Raw genomic sequence first — 19,486 nt, 5'->3', positions numbered from 1 at the left:
TGTGTTTTTTACTTTATATGTACAACCTTGTAGTTGTGTGTTTAATACTTTATAAGTACAACCATGTAGTTATATGTTTTATACTTTATATGTACAACCATGTAGTTGTGTGTTTTATACTTTTTTTGTACAAGCTTGTAGTTGCGTGTTTTATATTTTATATGTACAACCATGTAGTTGTGTGTTTTATACTTTATAAGTACAACCATGTAGGTATATGTTTTATACTTTATATGTACAACCATGTAGTTGTGTGTTTTATACTTTTTTTGTACAAGCTTGTAGTTGCGTGTTTTATATTTTATATGTACAACCATGTAGTTGTGTGTTTTATACTTTATATGTACAACCTTGTAGTTGTGTGTTTTATACTTTATATGTACAAACTTGTAGTAGTGTGTTTTATACTTTATTTGTACAACCATGTAGTTGTGTGTTTTATACGTTTTTTGTACAACCTTGTTGTTATGTGTTTTATACTTTATATGTACAACCTTGTAGTTGTGTGTTTTATACTTTATATGTACAACCATGTAGTTATGTGTTTTATACTTTATATGTACAACCTTGTAGTTGTGTGTTTTATACTTTATATGTACAACCTTGTAGTTGTGTGTTTTATACTTTATTTGTACAACCCTGTAGTTGTGTGTTTTACACTTTATATGTACAACCATGTAGTTGTGTGTTTTATACTTTATATGTACAACCATGTAGTTGTGTGTTTTATACTTTAATATCAGTGTTTCCCATTCAGTGATGTGCTTTGATTACAGGTATGTTTCACATTCAGTGATGATTTTTAATAACATGTATCCTTCACATTCAGTGTTGTACTTTGATAACAGTGTTTCACATTCAGTGTTGTGCTTTGATAACATGCATGTTTCACACTCAGTGATGTGCTTAGATTACAGGTACGTTTCAGATCCAGTGTTGTACTTTGAAATCAGTGTTTCACATTTAGTGATGTGCTTTGAAAACAGGTATGTTTCACATTCAGTGATGTGCTTTGATTACAGGTATGTTTCACATTCAGTGTTGTACTTTGATTACAGTGTTTCACATTTAGTGATGTGCTTTTATAATATGTATGTTTCACATTCAGTGATGTGCTTTGATAACAGGTATGTTTCACATTCAGTGTTTTACTTTGATTACAATGTTTCCCATTCAGATGTGCTTTGATAACATGTATGTTTCACATTCAGTGATGTGATTTGATTACGGGTATGTTTCACATTCAGTGATGTTTTTTAATAACATGTATGTTTCACATTCAGTGTTGTACTTTGATAACAGTGTTTCACATTCAGTGTTGTGCTTTGATAACAGTGTTTCACATTCAGTGTTGTGCTTTGATAACATGTATGTTTCACACTCAGTGATGTGCTTAGATTACAGGTACGTTTCAGATCCAGTGTTGTACTTTGATTACAGTGTTTAACATTTAGTGATGTGCTTTGATTACAGTGTTTAACATTTAGTGATGTGCTTTGATAACAGGTATGTTTCACATTCAGTGATGTGCTTTGATTACAGGTATATTTCACATTCAGTGTTGTACTTTGATTACAGGTATGTTTCACATTTAGTGATGTGCTTTTATAACATGTATGTTTCACATTCAGTGATGTGCTTTGATAACAGGTATGTTTCACATTCAGTGTTTTACTTTGATTACAATGTTTCCCATTCAGAGATGTGCTTTGATAACATGTATGTTTCACATTCAGTGATGTTTTTTATAACATGTATGTTTCACACTCAGTGTTGTACTTTGATTACAGTGTTTCACATTTAATGATGTGCTTTGAAACAGGTATGTTTCACATTCAGTGATGTGCTTTGATTACAGGTATGTTTCACATTCAGTGTTGTACTTTGATTACAGTGTTTCACATTCAGTGATGTGCTTTGATATCAGATATGTTTCACATTCAGTGATGTGCTTTGATATCAGATATGTTTCACATTCAGTGTTTTACTTTGATATAAGTGTTTCACATTCAGTGTTTAACTTTAATATCAGTGTTTACCATTCAGTGGTGTGCTTTGATTACAGTGTTTCATATTCAGTGTTGTACTTAGATTACAGTGTTTCACATTTAGTGATGTGCTTTGATTAGATGTTTTATACTTTATATGTACGACCATGTAGTTGTGTGTTTTATACTTTATATGTACAACCTTGTAGTTGTGTGTTTTATACTTTATATGTACAACCTTGTAGCTGTGTGTTTTATACTTTATATGTACAACCTTGTAGTTGTGTGTTTTATACTTTATATGTACAACCTTGTAGTTATGTGTTTTATACTTTATATGTACAACCTTGTAGTTGTGTGTTTGATACTTTATATGTACAACCTTGTAGTTGTGTGTTTTATACTTTATATGTACAACCTTGTAGTTGTGTGTTTTATACTTTATATGTACAAACTTGTAGTTTTGTGTTTTATACTTTATATGTACAAACTTGTAGTTGTGTGTTTTATACTTTATATGTACAACCTTGTAGTTGTGTGTTTTATACTTTATATGTACAACCTTGTAGTTGTGTGTTTTACAATTTATTTTTACAACCTTGTAGTTGTGTGTTTTATACTTTATATGTACAAACTTGTAGTTGTGTGTTTTTTACTTTATATGTACAAACTTGTAGTTGTGTGTTTTTTACTTTATACGTACAAACTTGTAGTTGTGTGTTTTATACTTTATATGTACAAACTTGTAGTTGTGTGTTTTAGACTTTATATGTACAACCTTGTAGTTATGTGTTTTATACTTTATATGTACAACCTTGTAGTTGTGTGTTTTATACTTTATATGTACAACCATGTAGTTATATGTTTTATACTTTATATGTACAACCATGTAGTTGTGTGTTTTATACTTTATATGTACAACCTTGTAGTTGTGTGTTTTAGACTTTATTTTTACAACCTTGTAGTTGTGTGTTTTATACTTTATATGTACAAACTTGTAGTTGTGTGTTTTTTACTTTATATGTACAAACTTGTAGTTGTGTGTTTTTTACTTTATATGTACAACCTTGTAGTTGTGTGTTTAATACTTTATAAGTACAACCATGTAGTTATATGTTTTATACTTTATATGTACAACCATGTAGTTGTGTGTTTTATACTTTTTTTGTACAAGCTTGTAGTTGCGTGTTTTATATTTTATATGTACAACCATGTAGTTGTGTGTTTTATACTTTATAAGTACAACCATGTAGGTATATGTTTTATACTTTATATGTACAACCATGTAGTTGTGTGTTTTATACTTTTTTTGTACAAGCTTGTAGTTGCGTGTTTTATATTTTATATGTACAACCATGTAGTTGTGTGTTTTATACTTTATGTGTACAACCTTGTAGTTGTGTGTTTTATACTTTATATGTACAACATTGTAGTTGTGTGTTTTATACTTTATATCTACAATCTTGTAGTTGTGTGTTTTATACTTTATATGTACAACCATGTAGTTGTGTGTTTTATACGTTTTTTGTACAACCTTATAGTTGTGTGTTTTATACTTTATATCTACAACCATGTAGTTGTGTGTTTTATACTTTATATGTACAACCATGTAGTTGTGTGTTTTATACTTTATATCTACAACCATGTAGTTGTGTGTTTTATACTTTATATGTACAACCATGTAGTTGTGTGTTTTATACTTTATATGTACAACCATGTAGTTGTGTGTTTTATACTTTATATGTACAACCATGTAGTTGTGTGTTTTATACTTTATATGTACAACCATGTAGTTGTGTGTTTTATAAGTTTTTTGTACAACCTTGTAGTAGTGTGTTTTATACTTTATATGTACAACCATGTAGTTATGTGTTTTATACTTTATATGTACAACCTTCTAGTTGTGTGTTTTATACTTTATATGTACAACCATGTAGTTGTGTGTTTTATACTTTATATGTACAACCATGTAGTTGTGTGTTTTATACTTTATATGTACAACCTTGTAGTTGTGTGTTTTATACTTTATATGTACAACCTTGTAGTTGTGTGTTTTATACTTTATATGTACAACCATGTAGTTGTGTGTTTTATACTTTATATGTACAACCTTGTAGTTGTGTGTTTTATACTTTATATGTACAACCTTGTTGTTGTGTGTTTTATACTTTATATGTACAACCTTGTAGTTGTGTGTTTTACACTTTATATGTACAACCTTGTAGTTGTGTGTTTTACACTTTACTTTTACAACCTTGTAGTTGTGTGTTTTACACTTTATATGTACAAACTTGTAGTTGTGTGTTTGATACTTTATATGTACAACCATGTAGTTGTGTGTTTTATACTTTATATGTACAACCTTGTAGTTGTGTGTTTTATACTTTATATGTACAACCTTGTAGTTGTGTGTTTTACAATTTATTTTTACAACCTTGTAGTTGTGTGTTTTATACTTTATATGTACAAACTTGTAGTTGTGTGTTTTTTACTTTATATGTACAAACTTGTAGTTGTGTGTTTTTTACTTTATATGTACAAACTTGTAGTTGTGTGTTTTATACTTTATATGTACAAACTTGTAGTTGTGTGTTTTATACTTTATATGTACAACCATGTAGTTGTGTGTTTTATACTTTATATGTACAACCTTGTAGTTGTGTGTTTTATACGTTTTTTGTACAACCTTGTAGTTATGTGTTTTATACTTTATATGTACAACCTTGTAGTTGTGTGTTTTATACTTTATATGTACAACCATGTAGTTATGTGTTTTATACTTTATATGTACAACCTTGTAGTTGTGTGTTTTATACTTTATATGTACAAACTTGTAGTAGTGTGTTTTATACTTTATTTGTACAACCATGTAGTTGTGTGTTTTATACGTTTTTTGTACAACCTTGTTGTTATGTGTTTTATACTTTATATGTACAACCTTGTAGTTGTGTGTTTTATACTTTATATGTACAACCATGTAGTTATGTGTTTTATACTTTATATGTACAACCTTGTAGTTGTGTGTTTTATACTTTATATGTACAACCTTGTAGTTGTGTGTTTTATACTTTATTTGTACAACCCTGTAGTTGTGTGTTTTACACTTTATATGTACAACCATGTAGTTGTGTGTTTTATACTTTATATGTACAACCATGTAGTTGTGTGTTTTATACTTTAATATCAGTGTTTCCCATTCAGTGATGTGCTTTGATTACAGGTATGTTTCACATTCAGTGATGATTTTTAATAACATGTATCCTTCACATTCAGTGTTGTACTTTGATAACAGTGTTTCACATTCAGTGTTGTGCTTTGATAACATGCATGTTTCACACTCAGTGATGTGCTTAGATTACAGGTACGTTTCAGATCCAGTGTTGTACTTTGAAATCAGTGTTTCACATTTAGTGATGTGCTTTGAAAACAGGTATGTTTCACATTCAGTGATGTGCTTTGATTACAGGTATGTTTCACATTCAGTGTTGTACTTTGATTACAGTGTTTCACATTTAGTGATGTGCTTTTATAATATGTATGTTTCACATTCAGTGATGTGCTTTGATAACAGGTATGTTTCACATTCAGTGTTTTACTTTGATTACAATGTTTCCCATTCAGATGTGCTTTGATAACATGTATGTTTCACATTCAGTGATGTGATTTGATTACGGGTATGTTTCACATTCAGTGATGTTTTTTAATAACATGTATGTTTCACATTCAGTGTTGTACTTTGATAACAGTGTTTCACATTCAGTGTTGTGCTTTGATAACAGTGTTTCACATTCAGTGTTGTGCTTTGATAACATGTATGTTTCACACTCAGTGATGTGCTTAGATTACAGGTACGTTTCAGATCCAGTGTTGTACTTTGATTACAGTGTTTAACATTTAGTGATGTGCTTTGATTACAGTGTTTAACATTTAGTGATGTGCTTTGATAACAGGTATGTTTCACATTCAGTGATGTGCTTTGATTACAGGTATATTTCACATTCAGTGTTGTACTTTGATTACAGGTATGTTTCACATTTAGTGATGTGCTTTTATAACATGTATGTTTCACATTCAGTGATGTGCTTTGATAACAGGTATGTTTCACATTCAGTGTTTTACTTTGATTACAATGTTTCCCATTCAGAGATGTGCTTTGATAACATGTATGTTTCACATTCAGTGATGTTTTTTATAACATGTATGTTTCACACTCAGTGTTGTACTTTGATTACAGTGTTTCACATTTAATGATGTGCTTTGAAACAGGTATGTTTCACATTCAGTGATGTGCTTTGATTACAGGTATGTTTCACATTCAGTGTTGTACTTTGATTACAGTGTTTCACATTCAGTGATGTGCTTTGATATCAGATATGTTTCACATTCAGTGATGTGCTTTGATATCAGATATGTTTCACATTCAGTGTTTTACTTTGATATAAGTGTTTCACATTCAGTGTTTAACTTTAATATCAGTGTTTACCATTCAGTGGTGTGCTTTGATTACAGTGTTTCATATTCAGTGTTGTACTTAGATTACAGTGTTTCACATTTAGTGATGTGCTTTGATTAGATGTTTTATACTTTATATGTACGACCATGTAGTTGTGTGTTTTATACTTTATATGTACAACCTTGTAGTTGTGTGTTTTATACTTTATATGTACAACCTTGTAGCTGTGTGTTTTATACTTTATATGTACAACCTTGTAGTTGTGTGTTTTATACTTTATATGTACAACCTTGTAGTTATGTGTTTTATACTTTATATGTACAACCTTGTAGTTGTGTGTTTGATACTTTATATGTACAACCTTGTAGTTGTGTGTTTTATACTTTATATGTACAACCTTGTAGTTGTGTGTTTTATACTTTATATGTACAAACTTGTAGTTTTGTGTTTTATACTTTATATGTACAAACTTGTAGTTGTGTGTTTTATACTTTATATGTACAACCTTGTAGTTGTGTGTTTTATACTTTATATGTACAACCTTGTAGTTGTGTGTTTTACAATTTATTTTTACAACCTTGTAGTTGTGTGTTTTATACTTTATATGTACAAACTTGTAGTTGTGTGTTTTTTACTTTATATGTACAAACTTGTAGTTGTGTGTTTTTTACTTTATACGTACAAACTTGTAGTTGTGTGTTTTATACTTTATATGTACAAACTTGTAGTTGTGTGTTTTAGACTTTATATGTACAACCTTGTAGTTATGTGTTTTATACTTTATATGTACAACCTTGTAGTTGTGTGTTTTATACTTTATATGTACAACCATGTAGTTATATGTTTTATACTTTATATGTACAACCATGTAGTTGTGTGTTTTATACTTTATATGTACAACCTTGTAGTTGTGTGTTTTAGACTTTATTTTTACAACCTTGTAGTTGTGTGTTTTATACTTTATATGTACAAACTTGTAGTTGTGTGTTTTTTACTTTATATGTACAAACTTGTAGTTGTGTGTTTTTTACTTTATATGTACAACCTTGTAGTTGTGTGTTTAATACTTTATAAGTACAACCATGTAGTTATATGTTTTATACTTTATATGTACAACCATGTAGTTGTGTGTTTTATACTTTTTTTGTACAAGCTTGTAGTTGCGTGTTTTATATTTTATATGTACAACCATGTAGTTGTGTGTTTTATACTTTATAAGTACAACCATGTAGGTATATGTTTTATACTTTATATGTACAACCATGTAGTTGTGTGTTTTATACTTTTTTTGTACAAGCTTGTAGTTGCGTGTTTTATATTTTATATGTACAACCATGTAGTTGTGTGTTTTATACTTTATGTGTACAACCTTGTAGTTGTGTGTTTTATACTTTATATGTACAACATTGTAGTTGTGTGTTTTATACTTTATATCTACAATCTTGTAGTTGTGTGTTTTATACTTTATATGTACAACCATGTAGTTGTGTGTTTTATACGTTTTTTGTACAACCTTATAGTTGTGTGTTTTATACTTTATATCTACAACCATGTAGTTGTGTGTTTTATACTTTATATGTACAACCATGTAGTTGTGTGTTTTATACTTTATATGTACAACCATGTAGTTGTGTGTTTTATACTTTATATGTACAACCATGTAGTTGTGTGTTTTATACTTTATATGTACAACCATGTAGTTGTGTGTTTTATAAGTTTTTTGTACAACCTTGTAGTAGTGTGTTTTATACTTTATATGTACAACCATGTAGTTATGTGTTTTATACTTTATATGTACAACCTTCTAGTTGTGTGTTTTATACTTTATATGTACAACCATGTAGTTGTGTGTTTTATACTTTATATGTACAACCATGTAGTTGTGTGTTTTATACTTTATATGTACAACCTTGTAGTTGTGTGTTTTATACTTTATATGTACAACCTTGTAGTTGTGTGTTTTATACTTTATATGTACAACCATGTAGTTGTGTGTTTTATACTTTATATGTACAACCTTGTAGTTGTGTGTTTTATACTTTATATGTACAACCTTGTTGTTGTGTGTTTTATACTTTATATGTACAACCTTGTAGTTGTGTGTTTTACACTTTATATGTACAACCTTGTAGTTGTGTGTTTTACACTTTACTTTTACAACCTTGTAGTTGTGTGTTTTACACTTTATATGTACAAACTTGTAGTTGTGTGTTTTTTACTTTATATGTACAAACTTGTAGTTGTGTGTTTGATACTTTATATGTACAACCATGTAGTTGTGTGTTTTATACTTTATATGTACAACCTTGTAGTTGTGTGTTTTATACTTTATATGTACAACCTTGTAGTTGTGTGTTTTACAATTTATTTTTACAACCTTGTAGTTGTGTGTTTTATACTTTATATGTACAAACTTGTAGTTGTGTGTTTTTTACTTTATATGTACAAACTTGTAGTTGTGTGTTTTTTACTTTATATGTACAAACTTGTAGTTGTGTGTTTTATACTTTATATGTACAAACTTGTAGTTGTGTGTTTTATACTTTATATGTACAACCATGTAGTTGTGTGTTTTATACTTTATATGTACAACCTTGTAGTTGTGTGTTTTATACGTTTTTTGTACAACCTTGTAGTTATGTGTTTTATACTTTATATGTACAACCTTGTAGTTGTGTGTTTTATACTTTATATGTACAACCATGTAGTTATGTGTTTTATACTTTATATGTACAACCTTGTAGTTGTGTGTTTTATACTTTATATGTACAAACTTGTAGTAGTGTGTTTTATACTTTATTTGTACAACCATGTAGTTGTGTGTTTTATACGTTTTTTGTACAACCTTGTAGTTATGTGTTTTATACTTTATATGTACAACCTTGTAGTTGTGTGTTTTATACTTTATATGTACAACCATGTAGTTGTGTGTTTTATACTTTATATGTACAACCTTGTAGTTGTGTGTTTTATACTTTATATGTACAACCTTGTAGTTGTGTGTTTTATACTTTATTTGTACAACCCTGTAGTTGTGTGTTTTACACTTTATATGTACAACCATGTAGTTGTGTGTTTTATACTTTATATGTACAACCATGTAGTTGTGTGTTTTATACTTTAATATCAGTGTTTCCCATTCAGTGATGTGCTTTGATTACAGGTATGTTTCACATTCAGTGATGTTTTTTAATAACATGTATCTTTCACATTCAGTGTTGTACTTTGATAACAGTGTTTCACATTCAGTGTTGTGCTTTGATAACATGTATGTTTCACACTCAGTGATTTGTTTAGATTACAGGTACGTTTCAGATCCAGTGTTGTACTTTGAAATCAGTGTTTCACATTTAGTGATGTGCTTTGATAACAGGTATGTTTCACATTCAGTGATGTGCTTTGATTACAGGTATGTTTCACATTCAGTGTTGTACTTTGATTACAGTGTTTCACATTTAGTGATGTGCTTTTATAATATGTATGTTTCACATTCAGTGATGTGCTTTGATAACAGGTATGTTTCACATTCAGTGTTTTACTTTGATTACAATGTTTCCCATTCAGATGTGCTTTGATAACATGTATGTTTCACATTCAGTGATGTGATTTGATTACGGGTATGTTTCACATTCAGTGATGTTTTTTAATAACATGTATGTTTCACATTCAGTGTTGTACTTTGATAACAGTGTTTCACATTCAGTGTTGTGCTTTGATAACAGTGTTTCACATTCAGTGTTGTGCTTTGATAACATGTATGTTTCACACTCAGTGATGTGCTTAGATTACAGGTACGTTTCAGATCCAGTGTTGTACTTTGATTACAGTGTTTAACATTTAGTGATGTGCTTTGATTACAGTGTTTAACATTTAGTGATGTTCTTTGATAACAGGTATGTTTCACATTCAGTGATGTGCTTTGATTACAGGTATATTTCACATTCAGTGTTGTACTTTGATTACAGGTATGTTTCACATTTAGTGATGTGCTTTTATAACATGTATGTTTCACATTCAGTGATGTGCTTTGATAACAGGTATGTTTCACATTCAGTGTTTTACTTTGATTACAATGTTTCCCATTCAGAGATGTGCTTTGATAACATGTATGTTTCACATTCAGTGATGTGCTTTGATAACATGTATGTTTCACATTCAGTGATGTTTTTTATAACATGTATGTTTCACATTCAGTGTTGTACTTTGATTACAGTGTTTCACATTTAATGATGTGCTTTGAAAACAGGTATGTTTCACATTCAGTGATGTGCTTTGATTACAGGTATGTTTCACATTCAGTGTTGTACTTTGATTACAGTGTTTCACATTCAGTGATGTGCTTTGATATCAGATATGTTTCACATTCAGTGATGTGCTTTGATATCAGATATGTTTCACATTTAGTGTTTTACTTTGATATAAGTGTTTCACATTCAGTGTTTAACTTTAATATCAGTGTTTACCATTCAGTGATGTGCTTTGATTACAGTGTTTCATATTCAGTGTTGTACTTAGATTACAGTGTTTCACATTTAGTGATGTGCTTTGATTACAGGTTTTATACTTTATATGTACGACCATGTAGTTGTGTGTTTTATACTTTATATGTACAACCTTGTAGTTGTGTGTTTTATACTTTATATGTACAACCTTGTAGTTGTGTGTTTTATACTTTATATGTACAACCTTGTAGTTGTGTGTTTTATACTTTATATGTACAACCTTGTAGTTGTGTGTTTTATACTTTATATGTACAAACTTGTAGTTTTGTGTTTTATACTTTATATGTACAAACTTGTAGTTGTGTGTTTTATACTTTATATGTACAAACTTGTAGTTGTGTGTTTTATACTTTATATGTACAACCATGTAGTTGTGTGTTTTATACTTTATATGTACAACCATGTAGTTGTGTGTTTTATACTTTATATGTACAACCTTGTAGTTGTGTGTTTTACAATTTATTTTTACAACCTTGTAGTTGTGTGTTTTATACTTTATATGTACAAACTTGTAGTTGTGTGTTTTTTACTTTATACGTACAAACTTGTAGTTGTGTGTTTTATACTTTATATGTACAAACTTGTAGTTGTGTGTTTTAGACTTTATATGTACAACCTTGTAGTTGTGTGTTTTATACTTTATATGTACAAACTTGTAGTTGTGTGTTTTTTACTTTATACGTACAAACTTGTAGTTGTGTGTTTTATACTTTATATGTACAAACTTGTAGTTGTGTGTTTTAGACTTTATATGTACAACCATGTAGTTGTGTGTTTTATACTTTATATGTACAACCTTGTAGTTGTGTGTTTTATACTTTATATGTACAAGCTTGTAGTTGTGTGTTTTAGACTTTATATGTACAACCATATAGCTGTGTGTTTTATACTTTATATGTACAACCTTGTAGTTGTGTGTTTTACACTTTATTTTTACAACCTTGTAGTTGTGTGTTTTATACTTTATATGTACAAACTTGTAGTTGTGTGTTTTTTACTTTATATGTACAAACTTGTAGTTGTGTGTTTTTTACTTTATATGTACAACCTTGTAGTTGTGTGTTTAATACTTTATAAGTAAAACCATGTAGTTATATGTTTTATACTTTATATGTACAACCATGTAGTTGTGTGTTTTATACTTTTTTTGTACAAGCTTGTAGTTGCGTGTTTTATATTTTATATGTACAACCATGTAGTTGTGTGTTTTATACTTTATTAGTACAACCATGTAGGTATATGTTTTATACTTTATATGTACAACCATGTAGTTGTGTGTTTTATACTTTTTTTGTACAAGCTTGTAGTTGCGTGTTTTATATTTTATATGTACAACCATGTAGTTGTGTGTTTTATACTTTATGTGTACAACCTTGTAGTTGTGTGTTTTATACTTTATATGTACAACATTGTAGTTGTGTGTTTTATACTTTATATCTACAATCTTGTAGTTGTGTGTTTTATACTTTATATGTACAACCATGTAGTTGTGTGTTTTATACGTTTTTTGTACAACCTTATAGTTGTGTGTTTTATACTCTATATGTATAACCTTGTAGTTATGTGTTTTATACTTTATTTGTACAACCTTGTATTTGTGTGTTTTATACTTTATATGTACAACCTTGTAGTTGTGTGTTTTATACTTTATATCTACAACCATGTTGTTGTGTGTTTTATACTTTATATGTACAACCATGTAGTTGTGTGTTTTATACGTTTTTTGTACAACCTTGTAGTTGTGTTTTATACTTTATATGTACAACCTTGTAGTTGTGTGTTTTATACTTTATATCTACAACCATGTGGTTGTGTGTTTTATACTTTATATGTACAACCATGTAGTTGTGTGTTTTATACGTTTTTTGTACAACCTTGTAGTAGTGTGTTTTATACTTTATATGTACAACCATGTAGTTGTGTGTTTTATACGTTTTTTGTACAACCTTATAGTTGTGTGTTTTATACTCTATATGTAAAACCTTGTAGTTATGTGTTTTATACTTTATTTGTACAACCTTGTATTTGTGTGTTTTATACTTTATATGTACAACCTTGTAGTTGTGTGTTTTATACTTTATATCTACAACCATGTTGTTGTGTGTTTTATACTTTATATGTACAACCATGTAGTTGTGTGTTTTATACGTTTTTTGTACAACCTTGTAGTTGTGTTTTATACTTTATATGTACAACCTTGTAGTTGTGTGTTTTATACTTTATATCTACAACCATGTAGTTGTGTGTTTTATACTTTATATGTACAACCATGTAGTTGTGTGTTTTATACGTTTTTTGTACAACCTTGTAGTAGTGTGTTTTATACTTTATATGTACAACCATGTAGTTATGTGTTTTATACTTTATATGTACAACCTTGTAGTTGTGTGTTTTATACTTTATATGTACAACCTTGTAGTTGTGTGTTTTATACTTTATTTGTATAACCCTGTAGTTGTGTGTTTTACACTTTATATGTACAACCATGTAGTTGTGTGTTTTATACTTTATATGTACAACCATGTAGTTGTGTGTTTTATACTTTAATATCAGTGTTTCCCATTCAGTGATGTGCTTTGATTACAGGTATGTTTCACATTCAGTGATGTTTTTAATAACATGTATGTTTCACATTCAGTGTTGTACTTTGATAACAGTGTTTCACATTCAGTGTTGTGCTTTGATAACATGTATGTTTCACACTCAGTGATGTGCTTAGATTACAGGTACGTTTCAGATCCAGTGTTGTACTTTGATATCAGTGTTTCACATTTAGTGATGTGCTTTGATAACAGGTATGTTTCACATTCAGTGATGTGCTTTGATTACAGGTATGTTTCACATTCAGTGTTGTACTTTGATTACAGTGTTTCACATTTAGTGATGTGCTTTTAAAATATGTATGTTTCACATTCAGTGATGTGCTTTGATAACAGGTATGTTTCACATTCAGTGTTTTACTTTGATTACAATGTTTCCCATTCAGATGTGCTTTGATAACATGTATGTTTCACATTCAGTGATGTGATTTGATTACGGGTATGTTTCACATTCAGTGATGTTTTTTAATAACATGCATGTTTCACATTCAGTGTTGTACTTTGATAACAGTGTTTCACATTCAGTGTTGTGCTTTGATAACATGTATGTTTCACACTCAGTGATGTGCTTAGATTACAGGTACGTTTCAGATCCAGTGTTGTACTTTGATTACAGTGTTTAACATTTAGTGATGTGCTTTGATTACAGTGTTTAACATTTAGTGATGTGCTTTGATAACAGGTATGTTTCACATTCAGTGATGTGCTTTGATTACAGGTATATTTCACATTCAGTGTTGTACTTTGATTACAGGTATGTTTCACATTTAGTGATGTGCTTTTATAACATGTATGTTTCACATTCAGTGATGTGCTTTGATAACAGGTATGTTTCACATTCAGTGTTTTACTTTGATTACAATGTTTCCCATTCAGAGATGTGCTTTGATAACATGTATGTTTCACATTCAGTGATGTGCTTTGATAACATGTATGTTTCACATTCAGTGATGTTTTTTATAACATGTATGTTTCACATTCAGTGTTGTACTTTGATTACAGTGTTTCACATTTAATGATGTGCTTTGAAAACAGGTATGTTGCACATTCAGTGATGTGCTTTGAAAACAGGTATGTTTCACATTCAGTGTTGTACTTTGATTACAGTGTTTCACATTCAGTGATGTGCTTTGATATCAGATATGTTTCACATTCAGTGTTTTACTTTGATATAAGTGTTTCACATTCAGTGTTTAACTTTAATATCAGTGTTTCCCATTCAGTGATGTGCTTTGATTACAGTGTTTCATATTCAGTGTTGTACTTCGATTACAGTGTTTCACATTTAGTGATGTGCTTTGATTACAGGTTTTATACTTTATATGTACAACCATGTAGTTGTGTGTTTTATACTTATATGTACAACCTTGTAGTTGTGTGTTTTATACTTTATATGTACAACCTTGTAGTTGTGTGTTTTATACTTTATATGTACAAACTTGTAGTTTTGTGTTTTATACTTTATATGTACAAACTTGTAGTTGTGTGTTTTATACTTTATATGTACAACCTTGTAGTTGTGTGTTTTATACTTTATATGTACAACCATGTAGTTGTGTGTTTTATACTTTATATGTACAACCATGTAGTTGTGTGTTTTATACTTTATATGTACAACCTTGTAGTTGTGTGTTTTACACTTTATTTTTACAACCTTGTAGTTGTGTGTTTTATACTTTATATGTACAAACTTAGTTGTGTGTTTTTTACTTTATATGTACAAACTTGTAGTTGTGTGTTTTATACTTTATATGTACAACCTTGTAGTTGTGTGTTTTATACTTTATATGTACAACCATGTAGTTGTGTGTTTTATACTTTATATGTACAACCATGTAGTTGTGTGTTTTATACTTTATATGTACAACCATGTAGTTGTGTGTTTTATACATTTTTTGTACAACCTTGTAGTTGTGTGTTTTATACTTTATATGTACAACCTTGTAGTTGTGTGTTTTATACTTTATTTGTACAACCCTGTAGTTGTGTGTTTTACACTTTATATGTACAACCATGTAGTTGTGTGTTTTATACTTTATATGTACAACCATGTAGTTGTGTGTTTTATACTTTATATGTACAACCATGTAGTTGTGTGTTTTATACTTTATATGTACAACCTTGTAGTTGTGTGTTTTATACTTTATATGTACAACCTTGTAGTTGTGTTTTATTCTTTATATGTACAACCTTGTAGTTGTGTGTTTTATACTTTATTTGTACAACCTTGTAGTTGTGTGTTTTATACTTTATATGTACAAACTTGTAGTTGTGTGTTTTATACTTTATATGTACAACCTTGTAGTTGTGTGTTTTATACTTTATATCTACAACCATGTAGTTGTGTGTTTTATACATTATATGTACAATCTTGTAGTTGTGTGTTTTATTCTTTATATGTACAACCTTGTAGTTGTGTGTTTTATACTTTATATGTACAACCATGTAGTTGTGTGTTTTATACTTTATTTGTACAACCTTGTAGTTGTGTGTTTTATACTTTATATGTACAACCTTGTAGTTGTGTGTTTTATACTTTATTTGTACAACCTTGTAGTTGTGTGTTTTATACTTTATATTTACAACCTTGTAGTTATGTGTTTTATATGTACAACCTTGTAGTTGTGTGTTTTATACTTTATATGTACAACCATGTAGTTGTGTGTTTTATACTTTATATGTACAACCTTGTAGTTGTGTGTTTTATTCTTTATATGTACAACCTTGTAGTTGTGTGTTTTATACTTTATATGTACAACCATGTAGTTGTGTGTTTTATACTTTATTTGTACAACCTTGTAGTTGTGTGTTTTATACTTTATATGTACAACCTTGTAGTTGTGTGTTTTATACTTTATATGTACAACCTTGTAGTTGTGTGTTTTATACTTTATTTGTACAACCTTGTAGTTGTGTGTTTTATACTTTATATGTACAACCTTGTAGTTGTGTGTTTTATACTTTATATGTACAACCTTGTAGTTGTGTGTTTTATACTTTATATGTACAACCATGTAGTTGTGTGTTTTATACTTTATATGTACAACCTTGTAGTTGTGTGTTTTATACTTTATATGTACAACCTTGTAGTTGTGTGTTTTATACTTTATATGTACAACCTTGTAGTTGTGTGTTTTATACTTTATATGTACAACCTTGTAGTTGTGTGTTTTATACTTTATATGTACAACCATGTAGTTGTGTGTTTTATACTTTATATGTACAACCTTGTAGTTGTGTGTTTTATACTTTATATGTACAACCTTGTAGTTGTGTGTTTTATACTTTATATGTACAACCTTGTAGTTGTGTGTTTTATACTTTATATGTACAACTGCAACTTGAAGTAACTTGTAGTTATGATTTTATACTGTAACAATCTACTTTGATGTTATTTAAAGTGTGTGTTTTATATTGTTTATGTTCAACGGTCAGTTACATGTAGTTGTGTTTTATTCTGTTACAATTAGCAGTACTTTGAAGTAACTTGTAGTTATTTTATTTATATTCCTTAAGTAAGATCTACTATGTTCTGAAGTTATCTATAGTATGTTTTTTTTCTGTACATAAGTATTTTGCTCTAGAACTAATGGTTTGGATGTTACTACTGTTTCGAATGAGACTATTTTACTTACATCTTGATAATCAATTTCTGCTTTATTCTCTAGGCATATTTTCAGATCTTTTACATTTCCATACCGAGCAGCTGTAATAAGTTTCTGTAAGTAAAAAATTTTTTTTTACATTTAATAGATTGTAATGAAAAATAAATGAAATAACTATTAAGTCTGGCAATAAGTATATATATTCTCTTGTATTGGAAATGACTATATAAATAAGTAGTATCCACCCCTCAAATATCATTCATGAAGAGAGGATATGTACCGGTACCAATTAAACACTTATATTTGAAAAGCATTTGATAAATTTCTGAAACTGAAAAAACCTAAATTGCATTTTTGCTTGTCATTAGTTACTAAATACTGATTCAATTGCTTTTTGGGTAACTAAACTGCCGCTAAATTATGTATGAAAATCAGCTCCAAGTTCACTGACACCATGAACTCAAGAGGATTTCTGGCAAGTTGCTAATGATTTATAAACAACAAAACATAAACAGGTAATAAATTTCATGTAGTTCATGCCTATCTTCGCTATGATTTGTTATTAGCAACATCTTAGTTTGACAAATGTTTGTAGTAGAAAGTAAAACAACAAAAATACTGAACTCCAAGGAAAATTCAAAATGGAAAGTCCCTTAACACGTAAGACTTTGTAGCAGACCTTTCTTTGTCCAAGTCTTGTATAATATTTGTTTGATGTGTGTTCTTGGAATATCTATTTTTGGAGTTCACGTAGAATTCTACGAGTTTTTATCACTTACTTGTATTTTCTGTAAGACAAGAGTGAACACGCTGAAATGTCTCGCCTTCTTTACTAACCAATGATATTATGTTGATAGTTCTAAATATAAAGCTTTACAACAACTATCACATAAACTTAACATGATCCAAGAAAAATGAGGTCAAAGGTCTGATAACCAAACTGAAAGTACATGTGCACCTTACAATCATTCCATACACTAAATATGCTTTAAATATAGTTGAACTATTGCACATCTAAGAAACAAACTTAATTAGGAAAACTTAACAATGATCAAAGAACCATGAAAATGAGGTCAAGGTCAGATGAACCCTGCCAGACAGACATGTACACCGTACAATCATTACATGCTTTAAATATAGTTGACCTTTTGCATATAGTATCTATTAAAGAAACAAACTTAACCAGGAAAACTTAAGATTGACCAATGAACCATGAAAATGTGGTCATGGTCAATTGATAATTGCCAGACAGACAGACCAAAAAACAAAAACTTAACATTGAGCAATGAACGGTAAAAATGAGGTCAAGGTCAAATAAAACATACCAGACTTAAATATACATGATAAAATATTTACATACACCAAATATAGTTGACCTATTGCATACAGTATAAGAAAAACAGACCAAAACACAAAAACTTAACTTTAACCACTGAACCATGAAAATGAGGTCAAGGTCAGATGACACCTGTAGGTTGGACATGTACACCTTACAATCATTACATACACCAAATATACTAGACCTATTGCTTATAGTATCTGAGATATGGACTTGACCACGAAAACTTAACCTTGTTCACTGATCCATGAAATGAGATTGAAGTCAATTGAAAACTGTCTGATGGGCATGAGGACATTGCAAGGTACGCACATACCAAATTTAGTTATCCTATTACTCATAATAAGAGAGAAATTAAGAATACTAAAAATCTGAACTTTTTTTTTCAAGTAGTCAATGAACAATGAAAATGAGGTCAAGGACAATGGACATATGACAGATAGAAACTTCATAACATAAGGCATCTATATACAAAGTATGAAGGATCCAGGTCTTCTATCTTCTAAAATATTTAGCTTTTAAGAAGTTAGTTAACGCCACGGCCGCCAGGTCACTATCCCTATGTCAAGCTTTCTGCGACAGAAGTGGCAGGCTCGACAAAAATGGAAAACAAAAGGTCACATGACAACTGGACTTAAAAGTTAATCTTACCTTATTCCAATTTTCCATTACTAATATATCCTATAAATAGAAAAAAAAAGCTTTTTCAAATATATACGGTTGAGTTATCATTAAGTTATTTTTGTTACTGCCAATTTAAATTACATGATTCTTATGGACTTGTAAATTACTGACCTAAAATTTTCAGATATTAATCTAATTCAAATACATGTACCGGTAGTACTAGCATTTAAAAAGACTTAAATCTTAACTTTTCTGCACTATTGTGCTGTTTGAAATTATACGAGAGGCACATCTATGCCTGTATCGCTCACCTGGTAAAAATATCACCAGTTTGCTATTTATGGTTTATATATAAATATATATGCACATACTACA

General features: G+C 29.4%; 1 protein-coding gene across 2 annotated transcripts in view; it reads right to left on the bottom strand.

Annotated features, from left to right (window-relative positions):
- Positions 1–19,486, bottom strand: part of LOC127732177 (uncharacterized) — a 145,865-nt gene that overhangs the window by 112,205 nt on the left and 14,174 nt on the right. For both annotated transcript variants that reach the window (XM_052241246.1, XM_052241247.1), the window contains exons 2-3: positions 19,139–19,168; positions 17,179–17,262 (exon numbers count right to left, since the gene is read on the bottom strand). In XM_052241246.1, the coding sequence (XP_052097206.1) occupies positions 17,179–17,262; positions 19,139–19,156 (102 nt within the window). In that variant the 5' untranslated portion in view covers positions 19,157–19,168. The remainder of the gene's footprint in view (positions 1–17,178; positions 17,263–19,138; positions 19,169–19,486) is intronic.

Source organism: Mytilus californianus, unplaced genomic scaffold (genome assembly GCF_021869535.1).
Source record: "Mytilus californianus isolate M0D057914Y unplaced genomic scaffold, xbMytCali1.0.p SCAF_22, whole genome shotgun sequence".
In the NCBI taxonomy this organism is placed as follows: domain Eukaryota; kingdom Metazoa; phylum Mollusca; class Bivalvia; order Mytilida; family Mytilidae; genus Mytilus; species Mytilus californianus.
The sequence above is the reverse complement of the archived record's forward strand: the minus strand, read 5'-3'. Positions and strand labels throughout refer to the sequence as shown.